This window comes from Enoplosus armatus, chromosome 10 (genome assembly GCF_043641665.1).
Source record: "Enoplosus armatus isolate fEnoArm2 chromosome 10, fEnoArm2.hap1, whole genome shotgun sequence".
Classification (NCBI taxonomy): Eukaryota; Metazoa; Chordata; class Actinopteri; order Centrarchiformes; family Enoplosidae; genus Enoplosus; species Enoplosus armatus.
In genome coordinates, this window is record NC_092189.1 from 6,229,614 (window position 1) to 6,255,499 (window position 25,886).

Genomic DNA, 25,886 nt, shown 5'->3' on the forward strand with positions numbered 1-25,886 from the left:
TGACCGTGCCCATTGTCGGCTCAGCGTGTGAGAACCACAGACACAATCATAATGTGATAACTCTGCAGCAAGAAGGGGGCTGCTGAGCTATAAACCATATAACAGTGCTTGTGTAGGTCTGGTTTTGTACTAAACTGAACATTACAGCTTGAACCAGCACCATACTGATCTTATGACTGAACTGAAGACAGTCAGAATCACAGAACATCATGTCGTATGAATAGTGATGCGTTTACTTACTGTTGTACGTGCTGAAGCGCATTTGATTGGTGATGCAATCGCTTTACAAAATGAACTACAAGGTCAGGGGCTATGAACAAAATGTATTTGAATTTGAATCAGAAAAGTGATTTGCAATTTCCACCTTTCCGGAATTCTGCAGGCAATCTGATTGGTGCAAAAACAGCTAACAACTAACCTACTTCAATTTCTACTTCAATTCTTGGCAAAATAATATTTTACAAAATATAATTCATGTGCTTAAAAAAATCTTCTCGTGTGTTTAAAAAATCCCTTTGCACAATCAGAGGCAAAAACATAACGGCATATACATAATTGTCTTCTAGGAGGCACTTCACGCGAGGCCACAAATTTTATCACATTTTTGTGACGACAGCTTGCTCAAAAGACACCACGCAACTGTGGATGAAAGGCCAAAACTGAGAGAAAGAGGTGCATTAGCGTGGATGTGGTCTGGGGTACTTCAGCAAACAAGCCCGTCTGGGTGAACAGCAGTCTACAACAGGAGTCTCCTTTACCTGAGTGTGTGTAGGCGGTATGTTCCTGCGTCCGTAGACCCCCAGCAGTGCATTGTGGGAGAGAGACAGGTTGAACTTGATGTAGGTCGGATGGTGAACAGTCATATAAAACCTCCAAAAGAGTCCCGGAGGGATTGCCTGGCTCTGCTGGGTTCCAATGTCGACCTCGCCACGGTCGATCGCGCGACCACGCACCCACTTCTCTGCAGGTAAAAACCACAGACAGGTGATATTGTTAAGTCACATACTGCAGATTTGTCAAGGTTGGCAGGGAGTTCTATTCAGTATCAGAGGGAGCAATTAATAAACAACCTGATGTCCTCAAACATCAGTGTGATCAGCTGCCGTACTAATGAAGAGAGACTGAATAGACATCGGGAATGACTGAGCGCCAGTGAAAATCCTGCTTTTCAAGACACCCTGCTTTGGCAGTCCTTTGGATAGGCTCTGCATAAAGATGAACTGCTTTAGAATGGAAGTGTTTTGTATGAGAGCTGTCTACTGGGGCTTTGTCATGTGCTATATTAGCATCTTTTAACAAGAAAGAAAGAGTGTGTGTATGTGTTAGCATGTGTGTGAAAAGAAAGAGAGACAGAAAGGTGGATGAGAGAAAGTGAGGAGGGCAGGGGCACACACACACACACACACACACACACACACACAGACACACACACACACACAGACACACACACACACACACACACACACGTATTCACAAACAGCGTCACGGCACAAAGATAGTGTCTTGAGTGAGAGCATGTTTTTGTGTGTGAAGAGAATAGGTCTTTCCAACAGTCCCCTGGCCATCAGCTCCTCTCCTCTCCATAAGCCTTTATCAACCACCAGGCCCCAGTCTTTTGTGTAGGGGAGCAGGCGAGGCTCTCCAGCCCTCTTTGTGTCGGCCTTTATGGAGAGATATATCTCGGTTTCTAAACTAAGATGGAGGAAATACGGTGACAGAGGGGAGCCAGCCGATCGTTACGGCCACAAAGGCAGAAGAACAGTTAGGGGCAGATTCATGGACGAGGCCGCTCGCTCGCAATCTATAATGCCTGCAGCTTTACCACTCCATTATGGCGACACCATGCCCACCCACAGGCCAGGAGGCATATATCACATGTATTGTCACACAGATAGAGAGTGCAGGTCTGTGAGCAGCTCCTGTTTCTCCTGACGCTGTTCCTCTTTAGCCAAGCTAGCGGTGTGGCTTTAGGTCCACCACTTTGTGACCTTTCATCTAGCACTACCATGGGGTTGACTTTTTTTGAGTGAAATGTCTACATAACTATGGGATGGATTGTCGTGAAATTTGTTACGGACATTTATGTCCCCCTCAGGAAGTGTAATAACTTCAGCGTCAACTGAGCTTTGTGTTTAGTGATAATTAGAAAATATTAGCATGCTAACATACTAACCTAAGATGTTAAACCTGGTAAATATTACACCTGCTGAACAGCAACATGTCAGCATTGTCACAGTGAGCGTGTTAGCACCCTCATGTTAACATTTAGCTCAAAGCACCTCTGGCTGTACCTAATTACATACTTGCATTCTCACAGAGCCGCGAGCACGGCTCTTTTGACTTATTTCTATAAAGCAAAGACAAACTTCAAAGTTTTCTTTGATGAGTTTACTGGAGTTAGGGGATTTGTGAGTGTGAACAAATTCAGTCATCAAAAAACAACCAAGCGAAGCCAGTTCTGTCATTTGCTTGCTGCTGTTGCACACGACCCTATTGCTTCCCTAATCTCCTCATCAATAACACATGCTCAAGACCTTATTTCATCACATATATTCAAATGTGTTCATGCTTAAAAGCTAAACAAAAGTGGTGAACATGGAAAACATTAAATCTGCTAGATGCAACAGCATGTTAACATCGTCATTGCAAGCATGTTAGCATGCTGACGCAACCATCGAACAGCCTCACAGAGCTGCTAGCAGGGCCGCAGACTCTTAGTCTTGTTTCTTTCTGACCAGAAGTCTTACTTTTAAGACCTCCTCTCACAAAATGTCACATATCATACTAAGAAATGCCAAAGCATTGGATTTTTCTTTTTATGTTTTATCTCCTTTATCTTCTCCTCCTATGGACTAAAGGTTTGAAAAAAAAGTTAATTGATTAATTGGTTAATTGATTGAAATAGACTGAGCTGTGACAAGAGAGCCGGATAGAGGAAGAGGAAGAAAGACAAAGAAACATGAGAGGGGGGTGAAAACAGGAGGAGAGTTCAAAAAGGTTTCTAATGAAAGACAAAAAGGGAGACAGGTGTCCTGTGTGAAGCATAAATTGTCCCTGTACTAAATTCTCTACCAAACAGAATAAAAGCAGCTTGGCAGAACTAAGGTATGCATTCATGCATTCCTGCAGAGGCAACCTCAGCAGTCTATTCCTTTTAATGCTAATCCTCACTCCTGTGCCTCGCCACAAAAAAAAAATAAAGCCAGCAGAGGGATGGATGTCCCGAGGAAAGCAGCCTTTTATTCAACAACAGATGAATAGGACATGAATAGGGCATGGCAGTTGGCAGAACACTGGCGGGCAGACAGGCGCGCAGGCGGGCTGGAGAGCAGGCTGACTGGCAGGCTGGGGGGCAGATGAGCAGACAGGTCCTTCTGATGCTAATTACTGTATAGCGCCTCTCCCAGTCTGATGCAACATGGGGACAGAAAGCGGCGCTCAGGTCAGCCGCAAGGATGCGTGGTGGGGTGTGGGAGAAAAGGAGGTGGGGGAGTTGTAGAAGGAAGGATGAAAAAGGAGGAGGGGGAATAGAAGGACCATGTCCAAAGAGGAGGTGGCGGTGTCAAGTTACAGCTGCTGATGCAAGAAAGAAGAAAAACCCTCCTTGCATCTCTCTCTCGCTCAGCAGTAGAGAATACTACTGCAACTCCAGTAAAAAGAGGGGAGGGTCGAGGCATGGTGACTAGGGCTCCTCTAGGCCCCCCCAGCTGCTCAGATTACTGCCGTCAATCAATGTGTTCCACCGGCACCGGAGCCCCATGTATGTCAGCGCAAAACCTGAGACCATTCTTTGAAAATATCTTTCAAAACAGCAAGTCGCTGTTTATTCCTACTTGGCAGGCAAAAGGAATACAAGCTTAGACAAGCCAACGCATGAGCAGGGAGGTAAAATTCATTCACACCTTGCTATTTTGTGGCTTTAATAAACGAAAAGCAGCTTGAAATTCACACTTGCGATCGGTTACTTCGAATAAAAATAAATGGCATCGCATGAATCTCCTCTTGTGCTTTTCATCATTAGTTTGGCAGCAGAAGTCGAGTTGTAAGCAAAAAATGTATTAAGGTTTATTTCAAAATGAGCTTGTTTAAAGGGGCGATGAAAGTGTTGCATAACTTATTCATGTCTGCCATCAAGCACAACGCGCCCTTGATGGAAGCGATAAAGGGTTAGTGGGCAGGTCTGCTTAGAACCAACATACTGTACAGTGTAATAATGATGCTGCCTCAGCCAATTATACTGGTAGTGCCGCATGCTGTGCACATAACACAGCTAATGCCCCAATTGACTCGACTCACCCACAATATGCTAGCACATGTACACACATGGCAATATTTTCTCCTAAATTAGCCCTTGAAAGGTTCCTATGCCACAGGACATCTGGATTAGGATGGTTTTAGATTTGAACTTAACTTCTCCCATCTCTAATGACTAGCTAACATCCCCACATTGTCACCCTTCATCCGTCTTACAAAGTGTGTGTTTCTAAAAGTCAGTGTGAGTTTGTCTGCCCATTTGTCAGTGTGTCAGTGAGTGTTTAGTGTGTGTGTGTGTGCGTGGTGTGTGTGCGCCGGGCCAGCGAAAGAGATGAGCTACATTAGGACTTGGGACACAAGGTCTAATTAATTTCTCTTGCCTGCGGGTTATTCAGGTAAAACAATTACACCTGTAATCTATTTTCAAAGGAACTAAACTGTCTTTGCAATTAATGTTATTATCCCTCAGATTCTAATGAAGCAGAGAACAGACTAAAAGTGCAGCCGGGGTCTTGGTGACAGGACATGTCTGGGGGGAACCGGAACTGTGCGAGTGTATGTGCGTGAGCGTCGGTCGATATTGAAGCGTGGGCATGTGTGTGGATCTCACACACATTGGTGCAGACAACATTAATAGTGTTCCAAATGCAAGAGAGATTGAGTTTGCCGCAGGATGAATAAAAATATCACAATGGGCAAGGTCTCTATAATTACTTGGATTCAATTAAGGGCCTTTTGAGCAGTTGGCTTAATAAGCTTTCAGCCGCCTCTCTCCACTGTGCAGCCTAATGAGTGTCAGTCAGAGTCAGGAGAAGATAATGCTCTTGGCCTAAGGGCCTTCCATTACTTCCTCGTCCTCACCTTCTTCCATCGGGCCTCGGGCTACGTCTGTGACAGACAAGTCTGCCTGTTCACAAACTCGTTCACTCCATGATACTCTGAGTGCACTTCCATTGTTACACATGTAATATGTGTTGTATAAATTGACAAATGGATATAGGACTTGTGGGTTTTTTTTTTATTGTCCTCTTCTAAGCTCGTACTAATCTAGTGTGGGCAGAGGCCTGGAAGGCGCAAACCAGAGCTCACTAGATATGCATGCTACTCATTTTAATCGAGACCGAAGTCCACACACTTTTTTTAGTCTCTTAACAGCCGATATTTCTCTTCTCTACTTAAGGGCTCTGAAAACATATTTACTTCATCAGCTGTTCTGCTCCTCTTACTGGTCTTACCTGCGTGGGTCTCAGTTACAAGGTAATCAATAAGGATTTAGCAACATTTAAATCAAAAAGTCATGACTGTTGTGGGGTTGTTATGTCACTGTCAATCAAATCTGATCAAAGCACACTGAGTTTTTGGGTGCTAAACTCTTAATAATTAATACCTAAAGATGCTTTTGTTAATTTTGTCTGTTGCTTAATTAGTCATGAACATGTAATGTTGTAGAGCTGTGACTCCCAACCTTTTTGGCTTGTGACCCCTCATAAGAAATCAGTGTCTCCTTGCGATTGTTTCATTTGAGTACAGAAAAAAGCAAAAATGACAGAAAAGTCCGAAAAAAGAACTGATTAAAAGAAATATATGTTTTTGTTATTCTACAAAATACTCTATTACAAGTTAATTCATGCCTTTAAAATCATTTATGCAGGGACATGGCCCCTGTGAGTGATATATTATTATATGCTGCATCATTAGATTGTTAATACCGATGCATCAACGTGTAAATAGCATATTTCAACGACTTTATATACTCTTTTTCAATCTACAACAAGTTGATGTCTTTTCTACGCTCATATGTTTTTCTTGTAAAATTATATAATATATAGTAATATAGTATATATACATATGTCATATTTTACAGTATGGTAACAGTATGAAGTAGCATAAAATGGAAATACTCAAGTAAAGTACAAGTATCCCAGAACCCTATTTAACCTCTTTTGGCCACACTGTGGTGAAAGCGATATCTTTCATCAAAAAGGAAGTTCTAGTCTGTTTTCCCAGAAGATAAAAAATGACTTTGATTTTTTTTTTTTTTTTTTTGCCTTTGACATCAAATCCACTTCTCTCAAATGTCAAGAGTGAGTTCTACAAAGCCCTCTGCTCTTCATAAAATGTGTCATCTGCACTGTAAATACTGACTGCAGCTTGAAATTGTATTTAATTTCTTCAGCTATATTTGGACGAGATGTTTTGAATGCAGGCTGAGTAACAGACAGAAATGTTGCCGCTGTTAGGCTTTCTCAACTTGAGCGCTCAAGCAGGGGGTTCACTAAATGATCTATATTTTCTCTGCGTGTGTGTCTGTGGGTGTGTGTGTTACATCCCGAGACTGTATCCCAGCGTGAGAAAATCAATGAGACCAGTGTAACAGGGACCAGTCCATCAGCATTTGCACACATGCACAAGCACGCACGCACATGCTCACACTGTTCTCTCCCACAGACACATCTCCCTCTCCCCACATACATGCATGCAATATGCACACACACTTTCTTACTCCTCTGCACACATACACACTGCTCAGCCTCCACTCTCTCTGCACGCAGTCTAGAATATTGATGTGCTCTTTAAGAGCCCTCCTCTCTGTCTGTGTCACATTCTATCCATCTACACACTATTTCCCACCACACCATCAGATAGAGTGAAAACAATTCGGCACTAACTCTCCTTTCATACGGCAGTTTATACAATCATTGCATAGGCTCAGATGGCATTCCACATTTCATCATCTTCGCATTATAATGAGGCATTATGCCGCGCTACTGTATGTCAGTTTGTATCACTTCATATCATTAATATATCCGGCGTTCAACGTTGAGTGAAATATTATTCTCAAACTTCGATCTACTTCATTAAGGCAGGGAATCCACTGACAGAAAATTCCTTCTCTGGGCACTTGTGCTTTCATCTGCACCAGAGGAATTTCGGTGTGTGAGTGCATGTGTGTGTGTGTGTGTGTGTGTGTGTGGAAATATTCGCGTGCTCGTATGCATGCATGTCAGATACAGAAATGTGGAAAAGAGAAGGGTAAGATGAAGTGTTTGTGCGTGTACATGCACGTCAGCCTGAGGTTGATTATCATGGGGTGAGTGGCAATTAATGTAGCACTAATTAGCAAGGCTTTTATGTGTGGAGGACTAAGAAGGGCTCCTGGTGATCTCTGGAAACTGCAGGAGAGATAGCAGTGGCGAACATAAAACACAGCACGCACGGCTTGACGAGACACTAGCCGTACGCGGATGACACAACATGTCAATTAGCATCTAGCACGCCGCTGCAAGCTGCTTCGTAAGGTAGATTAGAATTCTGCTGCTCCGGATCCTGATCCTGAGCCAAACAAATCAAACAGAGAGCCTATCTTTATGGCATTGAAGTTGACATAAAAACAACAACCCTAAAAATACACGAACAGGAATACAAGAAGATTACTACCTTCCAATCATTCCGCCGAGCTCGTTTCATCTCTCCCTACTGTGTCATCAGTTTATATCAAAACAAGCAGAAACTGATAGCTATCCTCCAATCAGTCTCCTCAGCTTTCTTTATGCTCCCACGGTTATGTTGTTACATGTGGTTATAGCATTGCATCAAGAATAAAATAATCTACTCCAAAATAAAAAGAACATTTTGCCGCTTTGTTTCATGACAGAAGTCATGAAAATCGCTAATAAGTTGCTTCATGAAAATTATATTTTAATGCCAGCAATTATATAGCGTGTTGCCACTTTTACGGCGGATATCTCAAACATCCTTCAAGTAGATTGGTATCCATCAATCATTCCTCTCTCCTCCCATCACTCTCGCTCTTCTCTCTCTCCCTGCCGTGTCGTGTTTTTTTATCATTTCCATTCCCAGCAGCCTCCTCTCACCATCCTTCGCTGTGTAATCTAGGGGATTGTGTGGTCTCTTGGTGTGAGAGGTGATGGGTACAGCAGGATGAGCGTGATAATCTGCCACACTGGATTACAGTCTAATCTCTAATCTCTCTGGCCCTGCTCTGCCCGGGGACCACCTCCACCGCGCCAATTTTATTAATCTGAGCCCCCTGCATCAACGGCTTAGCTTTGCCCATTTTGATTTCTCGGCTTTCATCAAGCACATAAAGCAATAGGAGCTGAAACAATAGATTGTTGTGACGCAACACTCGGAAGTGAATTCCATGACCCCTGCACGCTCCATAGGAGGATTTAGCTACTGATGAGAGTGTTAATCCGCAGAATGTGAGGATTCATCAAGAATAGTTGCTTTAGGGATGTCCCAGGTTGCCTAAATTGCAGCGGGCTGCAGTTTGGCTCGCACATTCTCTGTGTAAGTGCTGAACATGGGCTCCAACAGCATCCAGTGTAATATCCATCAGAGTCTAAGCGTGAAGGTTGCTCTGTCCTGCCTGACTTCATGACCTGGAACACTCACAATTAATGTCCCATGTCATGGGGTTAAATTGGTGTTAGTAATTCCTCTGGCTAGTTGAGAGACGGCCGAGTGGAGAAAGGCTATTCCAGTCACGGACTGGCTAAGAGGGAACATGATTAACCAATTACCTTGCCTTTCTAATAAATGAGTAATCAGTTCAAGGCTGATCTCTTGACTGATGTCTCTCCTAGTGTTGAAACATTCATTGAGTGTGTTATGTATGCAAGCCAGAGTCCTGATGCAAAAGAAACTGATTGGAATTCATGCCAGTGGATATATAGTCAGTCTCAACATGTTCCAATCATAATGTTTAAATGTCTGTATTTACATTTCAAGAGGATTGCCTAGTCTGACTACTATTTTAATAATTGTGCCTCCATTAAATCCTGTAGCAAAAATGTTTGAGCAGGGTTTGGATGCAGGATTTCTGTTTCGTTAAGTGTGCAGCAAAAAGAGGAAAAACAGGAGCACAATGAGAAGAATATTCTAAGAAAAGGTATACAAATTAGAGTAGTGTGTGACATGTATGTATTTGAGCTGACCTTTCTCAGTGTGTATATGTCTAGACTTGGCCCAGGGGTGTTTAATAGAGGTGGCTCAGAAAAGCAAAGCTTATTGTGAAAAGCCTGTTTTATAAAGTCTACTTGTAGCTAATGTGAGGAGACTATGTCACGCCTGGTTTATTTCATAAATTTGAAACGCAGACCTTTGACATCAAGCGCTGATCGCATCAATTCACAGTGAAGAAAATCACAGCACATATTAAATAAATAATATGGGGAGTAAAATGTTACAGCAAAAACAAACAAGACCACTGCTATAAACAAAGCAAAAGAGAATTTTTGGCAGCATGTTGTCAACCAGCGGTGAGCTCAGACACAACTAGAGATTCACTCAGTAATAAATCCATTGTTAGCTCACGTTGTTGCCGTGTTAGTAATGGAAAGTTTCTTTGTATAATAAGTGCTAAAAAAGATAACAGCAACATACCATTTAAGAACTTTGACATATCGAATATGACTAAAGCCATGTCATTTATTTTGTAGAGCAAATAAATCATTAGCATTCGAAACTAGTAGTTGGATTTTGCTGTAAAAGTGAGATTTCAGCATCCATAAGATGGAAATACTGTTTAAAAACAGACTACTAATACTAATATATATATATATACATATATACATACTGATTCTGATATATATGTATATATATATATATATATATATATACTAATACTGTGCAGATGCTTAAAACAGTACTCCATCGATTTAGCACTGCACACCTATAACACTGTCGTAGGTGTAGCCTCGAGTCGCTAGCTACAGAGGCCTGGTAAGTTTAACTGCATACTTGCCTTATTGCTTCTAAAGTGTCACAGAAACTCAAAGCACAGTTTAAGTAAAATGAAGTGAAATGCTTTAAGCCAATGTTCATTCAATACATTTATTATCTACTAAATAACAAATTACTGTATTACATTTGTTTTGTTGTTACTCAGGGGCAAATCCTGTCAATAGCTGAGTGCAGAACATCTGTTATCGTGGTGTGTACTGTGTGTGTGTGTGTGTGTGTGTGTGTGTGTGTGTGTGTGTGTCAGCTCACCTCTGTCACTGGCGTGTGTGTTTTCAGGGTTGAGTGTGTCCAGCAGGTGAATGGAGCTGGTAGGTCTGGTTTTGCTGCGGTCCTCCTGCTGATGGTCCGCTGAGCTCATGCCGTTCTCATACAGCTGGCTCTCGCCATGCCGCAGATGCCAGGTCAGACCTAACAGGTGGACCGCTATACACACACACACACACACACACACACACACACACAGTGACAGCCAAAGGGAGAGGGAAAAGCGGATAGAAAAGATCATTATTCAAGGCATGCAGAGGGGTGTGTCTGAATCTTCTTTAATGCCCATCTTAGAACTCTCACTCCGTTCATGTGCTTATTAGTGCCCGGCAAGGCAGTGGACAATTAGCAAACACACAAAGAACACACACACGTAAACTCTCCAACACACACACGTCCAGTATGTGCACGTACACATGCGTACATGAACACAGGACGTGGCAGAGGTGGGCAATTAAGGCAGATCTTCAGAGTCTGAGCCCAGGGCTGGTATTAAAGCGCTAACACAGTCTTTTATGCATGACTAATGATGCTTTGAAAGCTGCTGCCGATTCACAATCCATATGGGCCTTTTAAACAACAAAGGAGTATGGGAGGATACTGGCTTCCCCCTCCCACTCATAAAAACTGTTTACTAGGACAACAATCCTGCATGCTGTTAAATAAAAACAACTAACACCTGCCCATTAAGGAAATTAATTAGTGTCTTGCAAGGCTGTCAATAAAATCCGTTCAGTAAAACATTCACCTTGCTCTGACCAATCACCAGGTCCCACTCATGTGAGACTGTACTCCAACACTGCTTTAGTTTCTCACTTTAAAAAAAGATTCTCAAAAGGTAATGTCCCTTTGCTGATATGAAGAACAAAGCAAATGAAATAAATCATTGCAGATTTTTTTTTCCTCCTCTGACACATTCGGAACATCAAACAAAAGCAAAGACTCAAATCACAAAGTTACTATGCGCTGGTGGCAGTCAGAGGACGGCTGCTGCATGCAGATCAAGGTAAAGAACTTCTAACGACTTCAAACGTCTTCACTGTCTGTCTTCTGTCTGCTGATTGCCGACACCCAGAAAAAAAAGCACTTGACACGCGCTCGCTAACGCTTGCACAAAATGGCTGCTTAAGAAAAACAAATCCACAATTATACAGCACGCCCGACATAATCACACAGGTAACAGCGCGCTCGCACAAGTGCATAAATGTACCTGCTTTTTTCATGTATGCATGAATTCACGCTCCCACACACACACACACCTACACGCTCACCCACATTTGATCCCCAGCTGATGAGGAATACCTAATTAAAACTCCAGATAGTTCAAAGCCATTTGCAGTCACTTTCTGTTGCAGAAAAGAACAATTTTCTCTGAAAAATACAGCAACTCTATTATGAGCTCTGAGAGTTGAAGCCAATTCGGTCCCGTGCTCCACTCTGGCATCTATGGGGATCAGCAAATCATACATTTCAACTTCTGACTGGCCCGAGCCACTGTTGGTTTAGCTATGTACTCATGCACAATATGAGCTCTTCAAAGCAGAACACTGACGATTACTGGGGCCATGAGGGAGACGTCATGCATCATTTACTTCAGACTAATTGAACTATCAGCCTGTGACGAGACCAGACATGGACACGCACAGATTCTTCACGTCAGTGTGGATACGAGTCACTCATTTTAAAAAGTCTTTTTTTCCCCTCCTTCACTGTAGTTTTCTTATTTTCATTTTGAAAGATGCAGTGTGGGGGATTTTCTCATTAACGCATCGCTGTGAAATTAGTTGTGATGACTCATTTTGATGCTGGAAAAAAGAAAAAAGTATGACAAACAGTAACCCAAATGATCTGCTTTGTACATTCAATTTCATGGGCTTAGGTTCCAGCAAAATCCCCTTCTGGTTGTCTGGTACTGTAAGTACTCCATCTCTAGCAGACAGGTGGGAGAAAAAACAAGCAGGTAGAGAGAAACTCACAGAAAAACATACTGGTGATAGTCACAATCGCGTTTTATTTACAGTGATAGATTTAGAGGCAATCCTGCAGAGATTACCTTTAAACTACGGCCCATTATCAACTCTCTTCTATTAGAATTAAACATGAAATATAGTGTTGCACCTACAAATGTAGGCTTGTATGCATCACAGCTGTTTGTACTGAATTATATTGCGCAGTGGAGTGGAACAACCTATCATAGTTTCATAAATTAGTCTGTAAGAGTGCTCAGTGAGGGATGACGAGTTATTCCCAAACTGATGCATTTAGCATTTCCACCATTCAGTCTCTCATGCTCCATTCTCTCCGCACTTCCTCTCATCTGAATTGCTTTTCTTTCTCTCCTTGTTCTCCAGTGCCCCCCCATACCTCCGTTAGCCAAGTGTTACCCACTCCAGTAATGACTCTGCAGCGACAGTCCTCACCAGCTCTCCTATCGTCTCCTCTTTGCCACTCCATCCCTCCTCAAAAGCCCCTCAGACCATACTTCTCCTGCTCCTGCTCATCAGCCTCTCTCTCTCCGTCTCTCTCGTTCACTCTTGTTTTATGGCTGTTGACCTTTTGCTAGAACACTTAGCATCTAGAGTCACAGAGCGCACACACACACACACACACACACACACACACACACACATGCTGAAGCGAGGACTGATAAGGACCTGGGAACCTGATGAGAAGAGGATGGTGGTGGAGAGTGCAAGTTTGTGCGAATGCTCTTGAACTTTGAAGGACCACATGTCCTCACAGCAATGTTAAGACTATTGATGACGTGTTTGTTGTTGTTCACTTGACCAAGTTAATTTTGGGTATTTTAAAGTGCTCATGGAACCACAGACAAGGACAGGAGTAGGGCTTCAATTTAGGTTTACATTTTGGGATACAGACAAAGTCCCATTCATTTGCTGCAGGCTTGAATGGGCATGAACCTCTCCTGGTTGAATCAGTACAAAAAGATGAGCAACTGCTGTGTATGAAGGTTTACTCTTGACATTAGAAACATAGTTTTACAAAATCCTAACCCAAGGTCCATTTTCTGGCTTAGATCAATAGATATGTTATATGCTATTTGCCAAATGAGTAACTGCATTAGTATATGTCTGGTTTGATAAAAGGTCAAATGTATATCAAAGTGTAAGAATGGAAGCATAATGTCAACTCAAATATGAAAAAGGTATTAATGCTACTTTTGACCCAGGGCCCCTGCAGGAGCCACCTTAGGGCCTTTACTATGTCAGCTTTTAATTTTGCCTCAGTGATGCAAATGAGTAATTCCAGAATTTCCATAAATATATTGCCAAAGAGACAACCTAGAGCCTTCTGAGCATTTGGGGCCCCTAACGGTCGGGGGCATTTGTCCACTTTACTCAGTTGGTAATCCAGCGTTGCTCCTGAGTGGCATTTCAGTAAGAAACATCCAGTCACAAAGTTTAAGACTATGTCGTGTGCACAGCTTATGGTGATATATGAAGCTGCCGCAAGCAGCTGGTTAGCTTAGCTTAGCATAAAGGCTAGAAACAGGGGGAAATAAGTGAATTAAGTGAATTTACTGTCACATTCTGTGTTTAAGTAAGATGAATTCAGCAACAATGGCGTGAGTGATTCCTTCCAAATTGCAACAACAAAGCAACAAATATGCTACTGCTCTGATTCTTGAGACTGACAGCTGAGGATCATGGGTATTGTAGTATTTAGAGCCATCTGCTACACAAAAATTGTGGAAAAAACCTGATTTCTCAGAATCAAAGTTGAAATAATTAAAACTGATGGTGATAACATAAACATAGTAGCAGGGTACTTTTCTTCTTCTTTTAAATATTTATCGGTCAGCTGATAATATAGAAACAAACAATAAACCAGAGGAGAAAGAGGGGACGTTACAGTTATATGGTTTGTGTCTTAACCACTCGGTCATCAATACGGCCTGTGTCTCTACGTTAAGGAGCATGTGGAACATCATTAAAAGTACATTTTAAAATGAGAATATACAGCAGTAAAAAATACCTCCAGCATGAGCAGTTCCCCCCACTTCTTAACTCTATTGCTTATAGGATTTGATACATTTTTCTATTCTTTATGTGGGCACATAAACTACATACACACTCACACAGGCACACACTTAGACACAGCATGCAGTCAGTTATGCGAGCAGCATGTGCTCAGCATGAACCTTCACTCTCACTCTCTTTTCCCCCTTCCTGTCTATCCATCTCTCTCTCAGTGTCCATCTTTCTCTCTCGCCCGCTCTTGCAAAAACACTCATAACCGTCACACATTAGAGAGAGACTCAGAGTGAGTCCAGTCATTATAACGGGAGTGGCGGCGGCAGCAGCAGTAGCAGCAGAGTGGCGACAGCGAGCAGTAGTGCAGCGAGCTAACAGGCCGAGGCCCTCGCACACATGAATCATTGATCAGTGTGACAGCGAGATGGCTGCCAGAGGTAATAGGACGGCACTGCTGTGAGGGGGTTCTGTACTGTACCCTCGCTGACTGCTACCCCGCCGAGATGTGCATAGAAGATGTGGCAGGCTGAAGAGAACAGCGCAGGGTGTAGGGAGAGACTGAGGCAGTTCAGTAGTAAGAGAAAGAGGTGCTTGATGTGGCTTTTTCAGGTTTACTTAAACTACCACGGAGATAAAAAAGGAGAGAGAACAGGGGAATCCAAGCTGGTGGAAATTTGTGGATGAAGTTAGCGAGGCTGTCGAGATGCAGCAGCAGATACAACAGCCGCTCCATTACAGCTGTTGTGCATTAACAGCTGGAATGCAAGGACGTATGGATGCCGTATCTTCATTGTGATTGCAATAAATGGCAACCCTGAACCACTAAATTCTCCTCCCCATTCTTCCAGATAGGCAGGCTTTAAAAGCAGGCTATTTGAGCTGAGAAGCACAGATAATGCTTGCTTGCAGTTGGTGCTGCATTTGCTGCCATTGTTGTTGTCAGGCATGTGTGTGTCTCCAGATTAGATAGAAATGATTGTGGGCTCCAGTGATGATTAGATTTCACACTCATGGTGGGAGAAAGAGTGGAAAGGAGGCAGAGGAAAAAAATGATTGTGTGTGTGCGTATGTGCATTCCTGTTTAATGCCTGTGTTACCCTACATGCAGTTATCTGGTGTTAGTAACAGCGCTGGGCTGGGGCTGCGGGAGACAATGGGTGAGATTGACTGTGAATATACTGTCTTATCGATAACCATTACAGCCAAGGTAGCACTGCAGTCAGTTAAAAATGATTTATCAATACTCTCGCACAAGCGGAAACACACCCAGACCTGATTGCCAAGTTCTTTTCACTCATACACATAGCTAACCGCCAACTATATTCCATCTGACAACCAAAGACTACAGCTGGCTTTGCCCTGCAGCTAACACTTTCAAGAGCATCAGTCATTCGATTTAGTGTGTAGTTTAGCATGTACAGTAAAAGCAATTTCTCATTCAAGTTCTGCATGGCTGTGTCAGCCTCTAGCTAAGCCACAACTTCTGAGGGATGGGAGAACGAAAGGCAGAGAGAGAGAAAGAAGGGCAGAGGGAGATAAAAGACGCAGGGAGAGGGACGGAGGGGAGTAAGAAATAAGGAGAGAGACAAATGGGGAAAACAAGTGTGAAGGAGAGTGAAGGAGAGGGACTTCAGAGCCAATAAAACAAATCTGTGTCTAAGACAACGTTAAGAGTAGAGACTAAGAGCCTGGGGGTCTGCCTGCCCTTCCGCCTCTTTCGCCTGTTGGCCGTCGCTCGACTCTGACAGACAAGAGGTGCTAAAGTGTTTTTTTCTTACTCCCCTCCAACAACCCCTTGAAAGCTACTAATACCACTGTCATGACTGTTTAAGTGTGTATGTTTGCATGCGTGAGTGTGTGTGTGTGTGTGTGTGTGAGCAGAAGCACAGCCTCACTCCGCAATGTCTTTGCTGGTGTAAACCTCGGGACTCATTATCAGTGTGACCTTGCTAATCTGGAATGGGAAGTCCTGTTTGGATAAAAGGGATAAAATGACAAGAAAGAAGGATAAAAGGAAGAGCGGAGGTGTTGACACACTTCTCACATCTTGGATGATGAGATTTGCTGTATATCCTGGTGTTTATTTACCAGTAAAACTCGCTGTCACTGTCATCTAGTTAGTCACGGTAGCGACAGTACACCAAGTCCAACAGATCCCAGCTTTCTGCTTCACGCCTTTCTCTGTTGTTCTTTCATTCCCAATCACGCCCCCTCTCCCTTTCTGTCAGAGTCCCCCACTCTGCCTGTCCGTCTCCCACTCGCTGTCTTACTGATCTGGTCCTTTTTTCTGAAAGCTGAGTCATGTTACAACAGACAGAATAGTGTTAAATGAGCAGGGGATCGGCGCCATGTTAGATTCCCCTCCGGCAGCCACCATCAACCACCACTGAGTGCTAAAACACTGCAGACAAACAGCGACTCGCAACTGCCGCTCACAGTCACATACAGCTCAATCCCTGTTTGTTTGTGCGTGGGTTTGTGTGTGTGTGCAAGAGTGTCATAGAGAGAATGAGAAAGAAATAAAGAGTGTGTGAGTGTGAGATGCCGTGCACGTTCGTGTGCGTGTGTGTAAGCATGTACTTGCCCGGTGAACTATTGGAGCAATTGAGGCTATTTCACTGCAGCCTCTCTGACCTTCTGGAGACATTTTACCAAAGGGCTCTCTCGCCATTCAGAACTTTCTGACCACAGTCTGTCTAGCCATTTAAAGCAATTTTACCAAAGGCTTCTGTAGCTGTTAGGGTGGTTTTAGCAAAGGCCAGCGGGTTTCTTAGAGCAGCATCAGACGACCAAAATAGAGGACTGAAAACAAAGAGAAACTGGACCAATCAATACAGACCCCAATGAGGCATGAAGCAGCTGGCTGAAATTAGCTGGGGGTGAGGAGCACACACACACAAACAAGCACACACACAATTTACAATCACAAAGTCATGCACGCACCTTCCCGTACGTGCACAGGCTTACACACACACACACACACACACACACACACACATACATTTGGACTCCGATAAACAAGTATGTAAGGCTCATTGTTTTTGTTTTTGTTTTTTTTGTTTTTGCAGATTTTCACCAAAACATACCAACATTTTGTAAAGGAGCAGAGCAGTTTCAACCAACTGTCAGTTGTTTTTCCATTTTTTATTTTTTTTTGCTTCAAGAACACTGAACCACACAACAGCTTACAGCGGACAAGCTCAGAAAATTCTTCCATTAAAAGAAAGTGAAGAGGAAACTGAGGAGGAAGCATTTAAATGTGCAGCTGGTTATGCACCAGTCATTCTAAATATGTAAAAATCTAGCATATTTGTGTTAATGATTTTTAAAATATTTTCTGACAACTAAAAAATGAAAACAATGAGCCTTAAGTATATAGTCCATACTGTATATATACAAACACACATCCTAAAACACACACATATAGGCATAAATGCAGACACAGGGACTCAAAGGTAACAGCCCTCTCAGCATGAGCTATAATTAACAGATTAAAAACATCTGTTGAGAAAAAGGAGAGTAAAGCCAACACACAGTGCAGAAGATGGCAGCATCACTGATTGAGTCACTGTGTGTGGCAGTGTTTTTGTGTCCAACTGAACTGTGCTGAGCCAGTACACTCCTAATAGAAAGGCTTCTAGTTTCCAGGCCCTACTGGAAACAAGTTGTAGCAGCCAATCGTACCCACTCAGCATTGCTGAGTAGATAATTGGTTGCCAGTTGCCCTCTTTGACAGAGCTGCGCAATGAAGAGGATCGCCGCTGATCCCAGACAAACACCTGTGTGCAAAACTTCCCTTCGGGAGAAGGTAACATTTCATTAGGACCAGGCCGACTCAACACCTCAACAGCGTCACCCTGACAGCCATCACGGGACTCAGTTGACCCTCTGACTTTACCTCTGTACGCAATCTCTGGCCTCCTGCCCACCACCTGCTATCAGAACAGACTGCACTCCCCACTTTACAGACTGTTCACTCCTCTGAGGTTATTATTACTATACAAAGTTGATCCCAACTAATGAACGTGCTGCAACTGCAATTACAGACCATCATGTTTATCATTACTGTGGTTTCCACAATTTTGCATTCCTCATATTGTCTGGACTTGTGCTGTATACCATCTTCCTATAGCTTTCAGGGAATTCAGCATTTTTATCCTACTCGTAGAGCCATCACAAAGTACAGTCCAGTATGTGTGCGATGGCCTGCAGATTGTGCTGTCTGATTGCATATGAGGCACAGTTCATACTGAATAAAAGTGGCACATCTTCAGCAGAGTGAATCAGCACTTTCGAGATTTTCCAATTGAGACTTGGACTCTCCTTTTATTTTGGCCATGTCTTTGCTTTCTACAAGGACTTGTTCAAAATCTTTGCTTCTTTGTCCGCTCAGTACATTGAAGAATCAGGCCAGGGAGTTTTACACCCTGTTTTTCTGTTGGAACATTTCCTTAATTCCTTTGCACATTAAGACATGAATCTGAAACATACTTATTACTTGTTTGTTTGATAAAATACAAAACACGATACCACACTATTTCTGTTATATTTGCTAATTTCTCACCAAGTAGTTGCAAAATTCATAATAGTTACAGCACAGTCCTGATTTGCAGTTGATGCCTTTAGCTAAAAGGGAAAAGGGTAAAGCTCTTCTTCACTGGACCAACCAATGTTCATGTCTTTTCACCTCTATTTCGAATGTGTTTACTACAGTTGATTTTCCAGAAAATGTATTATTTACTGTATATCACAATATAAGATAAGATAAGACCTCGCCCACTGCTACCTAATGACAGTATTCTGTATGCACAGAAGCATTATTAGGGACCTAGACTGGCCAGGAATGTAATTTCTAAACGGCCGACCAAAGATGCTGGTTTTGCTGGTTAATAAATACCCTGATTCGGTAGTGACTTTTAACAATGTTGCCGACAGAACAAAACAACTGATAAGTGCTGCACAGTAGGCCTTTTTCACAGCAGACTTGTCATAGTAAGAAAAAGTCCAGTTGCTACAAATAACATTAATGAAGGCTCCTTTCTATTCAAATGTCCCAGTAAGCCATGGCAGAGGGACAGCCAGCCAGTATGCACAATAAACATTCAGCTAACATCCATTTTATTGTTTGTGTGCTTTTCCTACTGTGACAAGTCAAAATATCTTGAGAGAAAAAAAAGGCCTATTCCTGTACAACGGCTAAATGGTTAGTGATTTGGATTCTGTTATGAGTCTAGTTCTGCTGTAAAAGTCTTCTTTTGTGAGTTATTCTTTCAATAACTATATCTGAGACTGGATGTAGGCTTACTGTATTCCCTAATAAGAAGGTCAACTACCTTGTCTAAACAGTCCCACATTTTATTTAACCTTTAAGAGCCACTTCACCAGACTGCTGCCCTCGCTGTGCTAATATATCAATGTTTTTCACATTATACACTTTAAAGTGGACATACCATCTGATAACGTTGTCACTTTTTATATAATGCTATAAATTCAGCCTACATCCGCCTACATCTTTTCAGATCGGCTCCAGCTCTCCAGTTCACATAACATCTGCTGGTTATGCTAGTTGACAGCGAGGTTCAGTCAACCTTAACCAGCAGTATGCCTGAAACATAAAGGAACTGCATTTGTGAGAGCCGCTGTGATGAACCACCGATCACTGGTCACAATTGTTTCCCTTGTTCACCCCCCCCCCCCACACACACACACACACACACACACACACACACACTACAAATTGAAGTGCTTTCTCAGCTAGTAATTAAAAGCTAATTGTTTATTTTGTTTTCCCTCTTTTCGGCTTTCTAAAACTGCTTCATTGGCTTCTTGTCTTGGTCCCAAAAATAGTGCAAATCCTGATCTAACAGATTTCCACAGTCAAAAAAAAGCACACACGAGAAATCTCCAGTATCAGTTAGAGCAGAGTGAAATATAATGTAGCTAGCAACTCACCTTCCCTCTGACAGAAACATGGTTTTACTTCCTTTGCTTTTTGCTTCTCTTTTCTCTTCTGTGTTTGCCTGCTAACTAGCAGGCTTTAATTAGGGGGCAGCAACTGTAATGCAACATCGTTTACATCGTGTAAACTTAATACACACGTTAACATCGGTCAAGTGCAGGTGGGACTGAACCATTTGCATCCCATCAAGGGGGTGCCAGTAGGAAGAGGCAGTCCATTTTTTTCTTGGCTCATATTGTTAAAATTTAAATATTTGAAACTGTGGAGCAAACAAAGGTTTTGAGGGTTACCCGCAGCTTTGGAGCAGTTGCTCTGGAAAAAAGCTTTCAGTGCCCGTGCACTGGTGAACTTGAAATTTAGAGTAAAATGATGTTGCTCCTGTCACTGCTTTTCCATGTTGTAAGAAAAAAAATCTTTTGACATCCTCACAACGTGGTTTATGGTCAACAAAATGATTTATAATCCATCAGTGTCAATGGCCAATAGGTGCACCCTGTTTGGCTCACATTAGCAACAGCAATAGTGACAGCAGGCGGTGGCAAACATGGCAATCCCCAGTGATTACACCATAACCTCTTGTGTGACTGTCAGAACGTGATAGCAGATGCAGCAGCTGAAAGAGTGAAAAAAATGATCACGTCTCATCGTGTTACGTCTGTGGTCACACATTTTGACTCTCACAAGAATGATGCAACAGTAGCATTTGCTAATGTTAGCCTTGTTGCTACCTTTAGCATTTCAGTTGCTACCTTTTTTCCCTGCATGTTGTGGTTTATCGTCTACGAGCACAAAAGCAGTCAAGGCCTGTTTTTTTAGTTTCAGGCAGGAAATGGGGGGCTAAAATGAAAAATACTAAAACAAAGGAATCCTGTCTAATAATGATGCTTCAAGGTCTCGACAGATCCTTATAGTCTGAACACCTGTAATAAGCTTTCATGACCTTTGACATGTTGTTGTTAAATGCGAGTGTGTGTCTTTGGTGTAATGTATTGTTGGCATAATGTGCTCCTCAGCTCCCAGTTGTAAATGTTAGCCGGGGTGGTCAACAACATAGAGTAGCACTTAATTCATGATAAGCTGTAATCAGCCTGGCGCTGAGACAGACGAGGCCTGCTAGGACGTTTGGAGGAGAAATCCAGATCAAGAGGGAGCGACTTAGCAACTCTTACTCAGTTCTGTCCACCAAAGCATGTTCTTTGTTATGTGGTAAGTAGGGCCGCAATTAAAGATCATTTCCATAACCACGTCCTTTGTTGAACTTTTAAAAATCAATTGATTAATCAAATATCAATAATCAAATGTCTAAAATGTGAAAAACGCCTACCAGAGTACACGGTGGCATCTTCAAATATGCTTGTTTTGTCCAACCAAGAGATCAAAACCAAATGAATTGGCAACAAATTTTATAGATTAACCATGTAATTCATAAAGCAAAAATGTCATGCCTAATGTGCTGTCAGATTCTTAAATGTGACAATTTACTGTTTGTAAATGAATGAATGAATTAGCCGATTAATAGATTAGTGGGCTGACTGAAAATAAATGCAACTATTTTGATCAATTGATTGTTATTGTGGTAATTTTTCAAGCAAAAATTCCAAACATCTGCTGGTTCCAGCTCCAAAATGGGTGTGCTATTACATCTTATATTCTTGTAAACTGAATTATCTGTGGGCTTCTGACTGTTGGACAAAGCAGAAGTCATCACCTTAGGCTCTGGGAAACCAAATCAAGAAAATAATCCGCAGATTTATTGCTAATTGAAATAATCATTAGTTGTAGCTCTAATAAACACACAGACACACTCTCTTGTGGGTTCAGCTGTAGACTGTACTGCGTTTGACCCCCGTGAATAACGGCCATCTTTCAAGGCAGATGCTTTGAATTGCCATCAAACTGTGAAAGTAGATTTACTGAAAAGAAATAGCGTGAAAGTAATGAACTTAAAGCCACTAATGAGTCATTTGGTTCTTTATGGAACCACCAGGTCCCCTGAAGCAGCTCGTATTGCAAAACAGAATTATAAAGAAGCTCTCAGCTTAAAGCGTACACTGTCTGTGTCCCTGTGACTGGAATGTGATTTGGAGGTGATTATTTGATTGCAGGGTGCTGCTGACTTGCTCATTTCACTTGCGTCAGTAGCTTCTCCTCGTTGCCATGGAGATGATTATCTTTCATAACTGACACATCCCGCCCTCTCCTCATATTTGATTCAACAACCGAGGATTGTAACTGTTTAAAACAGCAAGACATTCATTAATGCAGAAAATACTCTAATTAGTTTTTTTTTGACAGCATGATAGAGCAATAGTAGGTAGGCTTTTACGGAGGCAGAACTTAAATTAGGCTTGGAATAGCAAATGAGTTACTGGTAGTGTTGTCAGTGGCAATATTCTTCAAGATTACAGATGCAATCTTAATCTGTCCTCTATCTCTCCTTAAATGCCCCGTTCGCTATCATAATGCCTGCTCCTCATATCTGATGGCCGTGTTGTGCTTAATAACAAGCTACGACTGCGGGAGGGAGGGGTACGTTGGGAGATAAACAAATTAACAAAGCTATTCACAGCCCCTGCAACACCAGGGGGTATGGGAGGAGAGGAAAGAGGGCAGTAAAGAAAGAGAGGACTGCCTTAGCTAATCACAACAGGGGGCATACGCTGCAATCACTTAGGCACAGCATTATCTCTGCAATCATGCATCGTCCTATTGTTGTGCTAATTGGAAACCTTAATTTGAGACATAATATTATTGCCTCATTACTTGCTGGGTTACTTTTCCCTTAAATTAATAAATAAGTCACATAACTTGCACTAAGATCTTTAAAGGCAGAGTGAGTAGGATTTGTCAGTTGCGGTTTGTAACATTCAAAGTTCGTCCCTCCTCCCCGGCTGGTTGTTTCTTTTTCGGCGCTGTGTCCGCCATTTTCGTAGCTTCCTCTTGGATGCATGCTTACAATTGGGCGCCTGGTCGCTACGTTTTTATAGAGTCCCCTCTCACACCCTGCGCGCTGTAGTTAGCCGGGGGCTACACACGCCAAACGTTGAAGCCCAAAAACGTCCCAAACACAGCAAAATAAGAAAATACAGGCAGAGGGCAGGGTCCCTGCAGATACAGACACCGCCACACACTTCTAGTGGATCATCAGTGATGATTCAGTGGGATCATTTTTGTTTTAGTTTTTTTGGGAAAATCCTACTCAATCTGCCTTAAAGGACTGCCAATAATTTAAGGTGAGTATTAAGAACTGTCAAAAAATGAAGATTTGCTTCAAATCACCAAGTCACATGTTTCTTTTAATTATTAGGAGCCACATCAAGTGGTCAAGATCGGCTGCAAGGACCTCGCTGTTACGCTACTGGTCACTCTGCCCCTCCACTTCACATGTGAGATCAGTTACTAGCTCAGTTTCATGCAGAAACCGTGGGTGACTGCATCAAAGCAGTGCAAAGTTTGGCCGTGCATCATGAGGAAAGATGAAGATTCAGCCAAATGTAACAGCTGCGGTAAGATGATTTTCTCCAAGAGGGGGAACCTTCTACAGCATTCTGAAATGCTGGGCTCCAGCTTGGCACGACTGCAAAGGAATATGTCGTTCTTTTAAATGTTGCAAACATCTCGATTCAGTTAGCGGTATCTGCAGTATCACACTGACAATGCACACTGGAGTTACCTATTGCAGGATGAAGAAAGATAGATACATGGGACAAGTTGTGGCTGTTAATGCGAATAATTAGGTGCACTAATTTTATTAGGTATTAATCTCTCTATAATTTCCTTGACTCATCCATTAATCATTTAATCTATAAAATGTTAGAAAATAGTAAAAAAGATGCACATTACAATTTCCTAAGCCAAAGATAATGCAATTAAATTGCTTTTTTGTCTGACCAACACTGAAAAACCTGAAGATATTTACGTTACTATTACCTTAGACAAAGAAAAGTAGCAAATCTGTATACATAAATATAGAAAACAAAATTGAAAATCTATCGTTATTTATTGAGAGGCATGTTCAGTATGAAAATAATAATAAATAGGCACATTAAAACAAGTGCTACAGTAGAGTAGCCTGCAGGAGCTGATTATATTTGGAATAAAGAATAACTCATTATCATAATTTAAAAGCTGAATATTATTTCTTCTCTTTCTTATTATCATAATTATGATAATAAGAACGAATCTTCATAAGAACCTGATTTAATGAGAGACAGACTCAAAATCAATAAATAAAGCAAAAGTCAGCATGGCTATTATTTGATGAAGATGAAAAAGCACAAAAGTAGTGGGGGAGAATTTTCTTTTCCCTTCCTGTCAGGCTGTTAATTAATTCATTAAAATTACTGAATCATTATGTAATGAGAGAACCTAATCATCTGGTGGCCTGTGTCTCAACCTCTCCCCTAGACAAAGACATTAGGTCCATGACCACTTTAATCTTGCCATTTGAATATCTTTGATTTACAGGCTAACATGTCATCTATGCTTATATCCCATACGTCTTGGTGCAGTTGCCATGGCAATGTCAACATGGAGATCGATCATTGCCAAGCAGGAGTGGAGCATGACACCAATTAAAAGGTGATGTCGTCTCCAAGTCATCACTCACACTCCTCACTAATGCACTAATTACCGGGGCCGGGACATTAATGGAATAGCATGGTTCAGCCTGGGGATTAATCTGCATGGATTCGCCCGTGTGCGTGTGTGTGTGATGTCTGTCTGTGAAGTGTGTGTGTGTGTATGTATGAGTGTGTGTGATTAATGCGAACCCCCTGCCTGCTCCGGCGTGACCTTGAGCACCACCATAGGAGGGAAATGAACCGGCTGGGTGGAGGGTTGGGATATCTGCACTTGGGGCGGCGGAGGGGAGACGGTGTGCTGAGGTGTAGGGCCGGGCCAAGGTTGAGGATGAACAGGGAATTGGTGCAATCGGAGGGGATCGATGAATAAATTTGGCGTCTGACTTTGACAAACTGTGCTGATGGTCTTTCAGACTGCAGAACAACTCCAGAAACTTTTTTGATTTTAAAGATCCAAATGATTTATGAATTAGCATCAATCTTAACAACTGGAGTTAATTTGTCTTCATGAGTGGCTCAGAAATATGGTTTTATTATGCTTTTCATTTATCTGCATGTAGTCAGTGGTGGAGGAAGGATTCAGATCCGTTACTCAAGTAAACGTAGCAATACAGCTAGTAATGTGACAGAAATAAGGGAGTAATAAAGTAATAAGACCTCACCTTAAAACAAATAAAAAACGAGATAAAGTTAAATATTGAATAAACAATTAAAAAATATATAAACATTATATAAAGCACAGACAATGAGATTATAAGCTAAACAAACCTGGATTGATTAATATAATAAAAATAACAAGGCTGAGACAGGTAGAAAAGTAATAAGGTGTGTGTGTTTGTGTAGCTGTGTGTGTGTGTGTGAGAAAGAGAGAGAGAGAGAGTGAATGAGTTTGCGCTTTCTGTATGTGTGTATTCATCACAGAATAATTACCAGTTTTGTGCGCGTTGGTCCAGGACAGCTAATTTACAATTCAGAATATCCTACAGAGAGCCACATTTGGAATACATTATCTGCTGTTTTTAAAGCTAACTCCGTCAAAGTAAGAGTGTAACACTTTCAACA

General features: G+C 42.0%; 1 protein-coding gene across 1 annotated transcript in view; it reads right to left on the bottom strand.

Annotated features, from left to right (window-relative positions):
* tenm1 (teneurin transmembrane protein 1) overlaps positions 1 to 25,886 on the bottom strand; it is a 138,943-nt gene that overhangs the window by 69,968 nt on the left and 43,089 nt on the right. Inside the window, exons 5-6 of the mRNA XM_070913178.1 lie at positions 10,273 to 10,446; positions 759 to 961 (exon numbers count right to left, since the gene is read on the bottom strand). Coding sequence (XP_070769279.1) covers positions 759 to 961; positions 10,273 to 10,446 — 377 coding nt within the window. The remainder of the gene's footprint in view (positions 1 to 758; positions 962 to 10,272; positions 10,447 to 25,886) is intronic.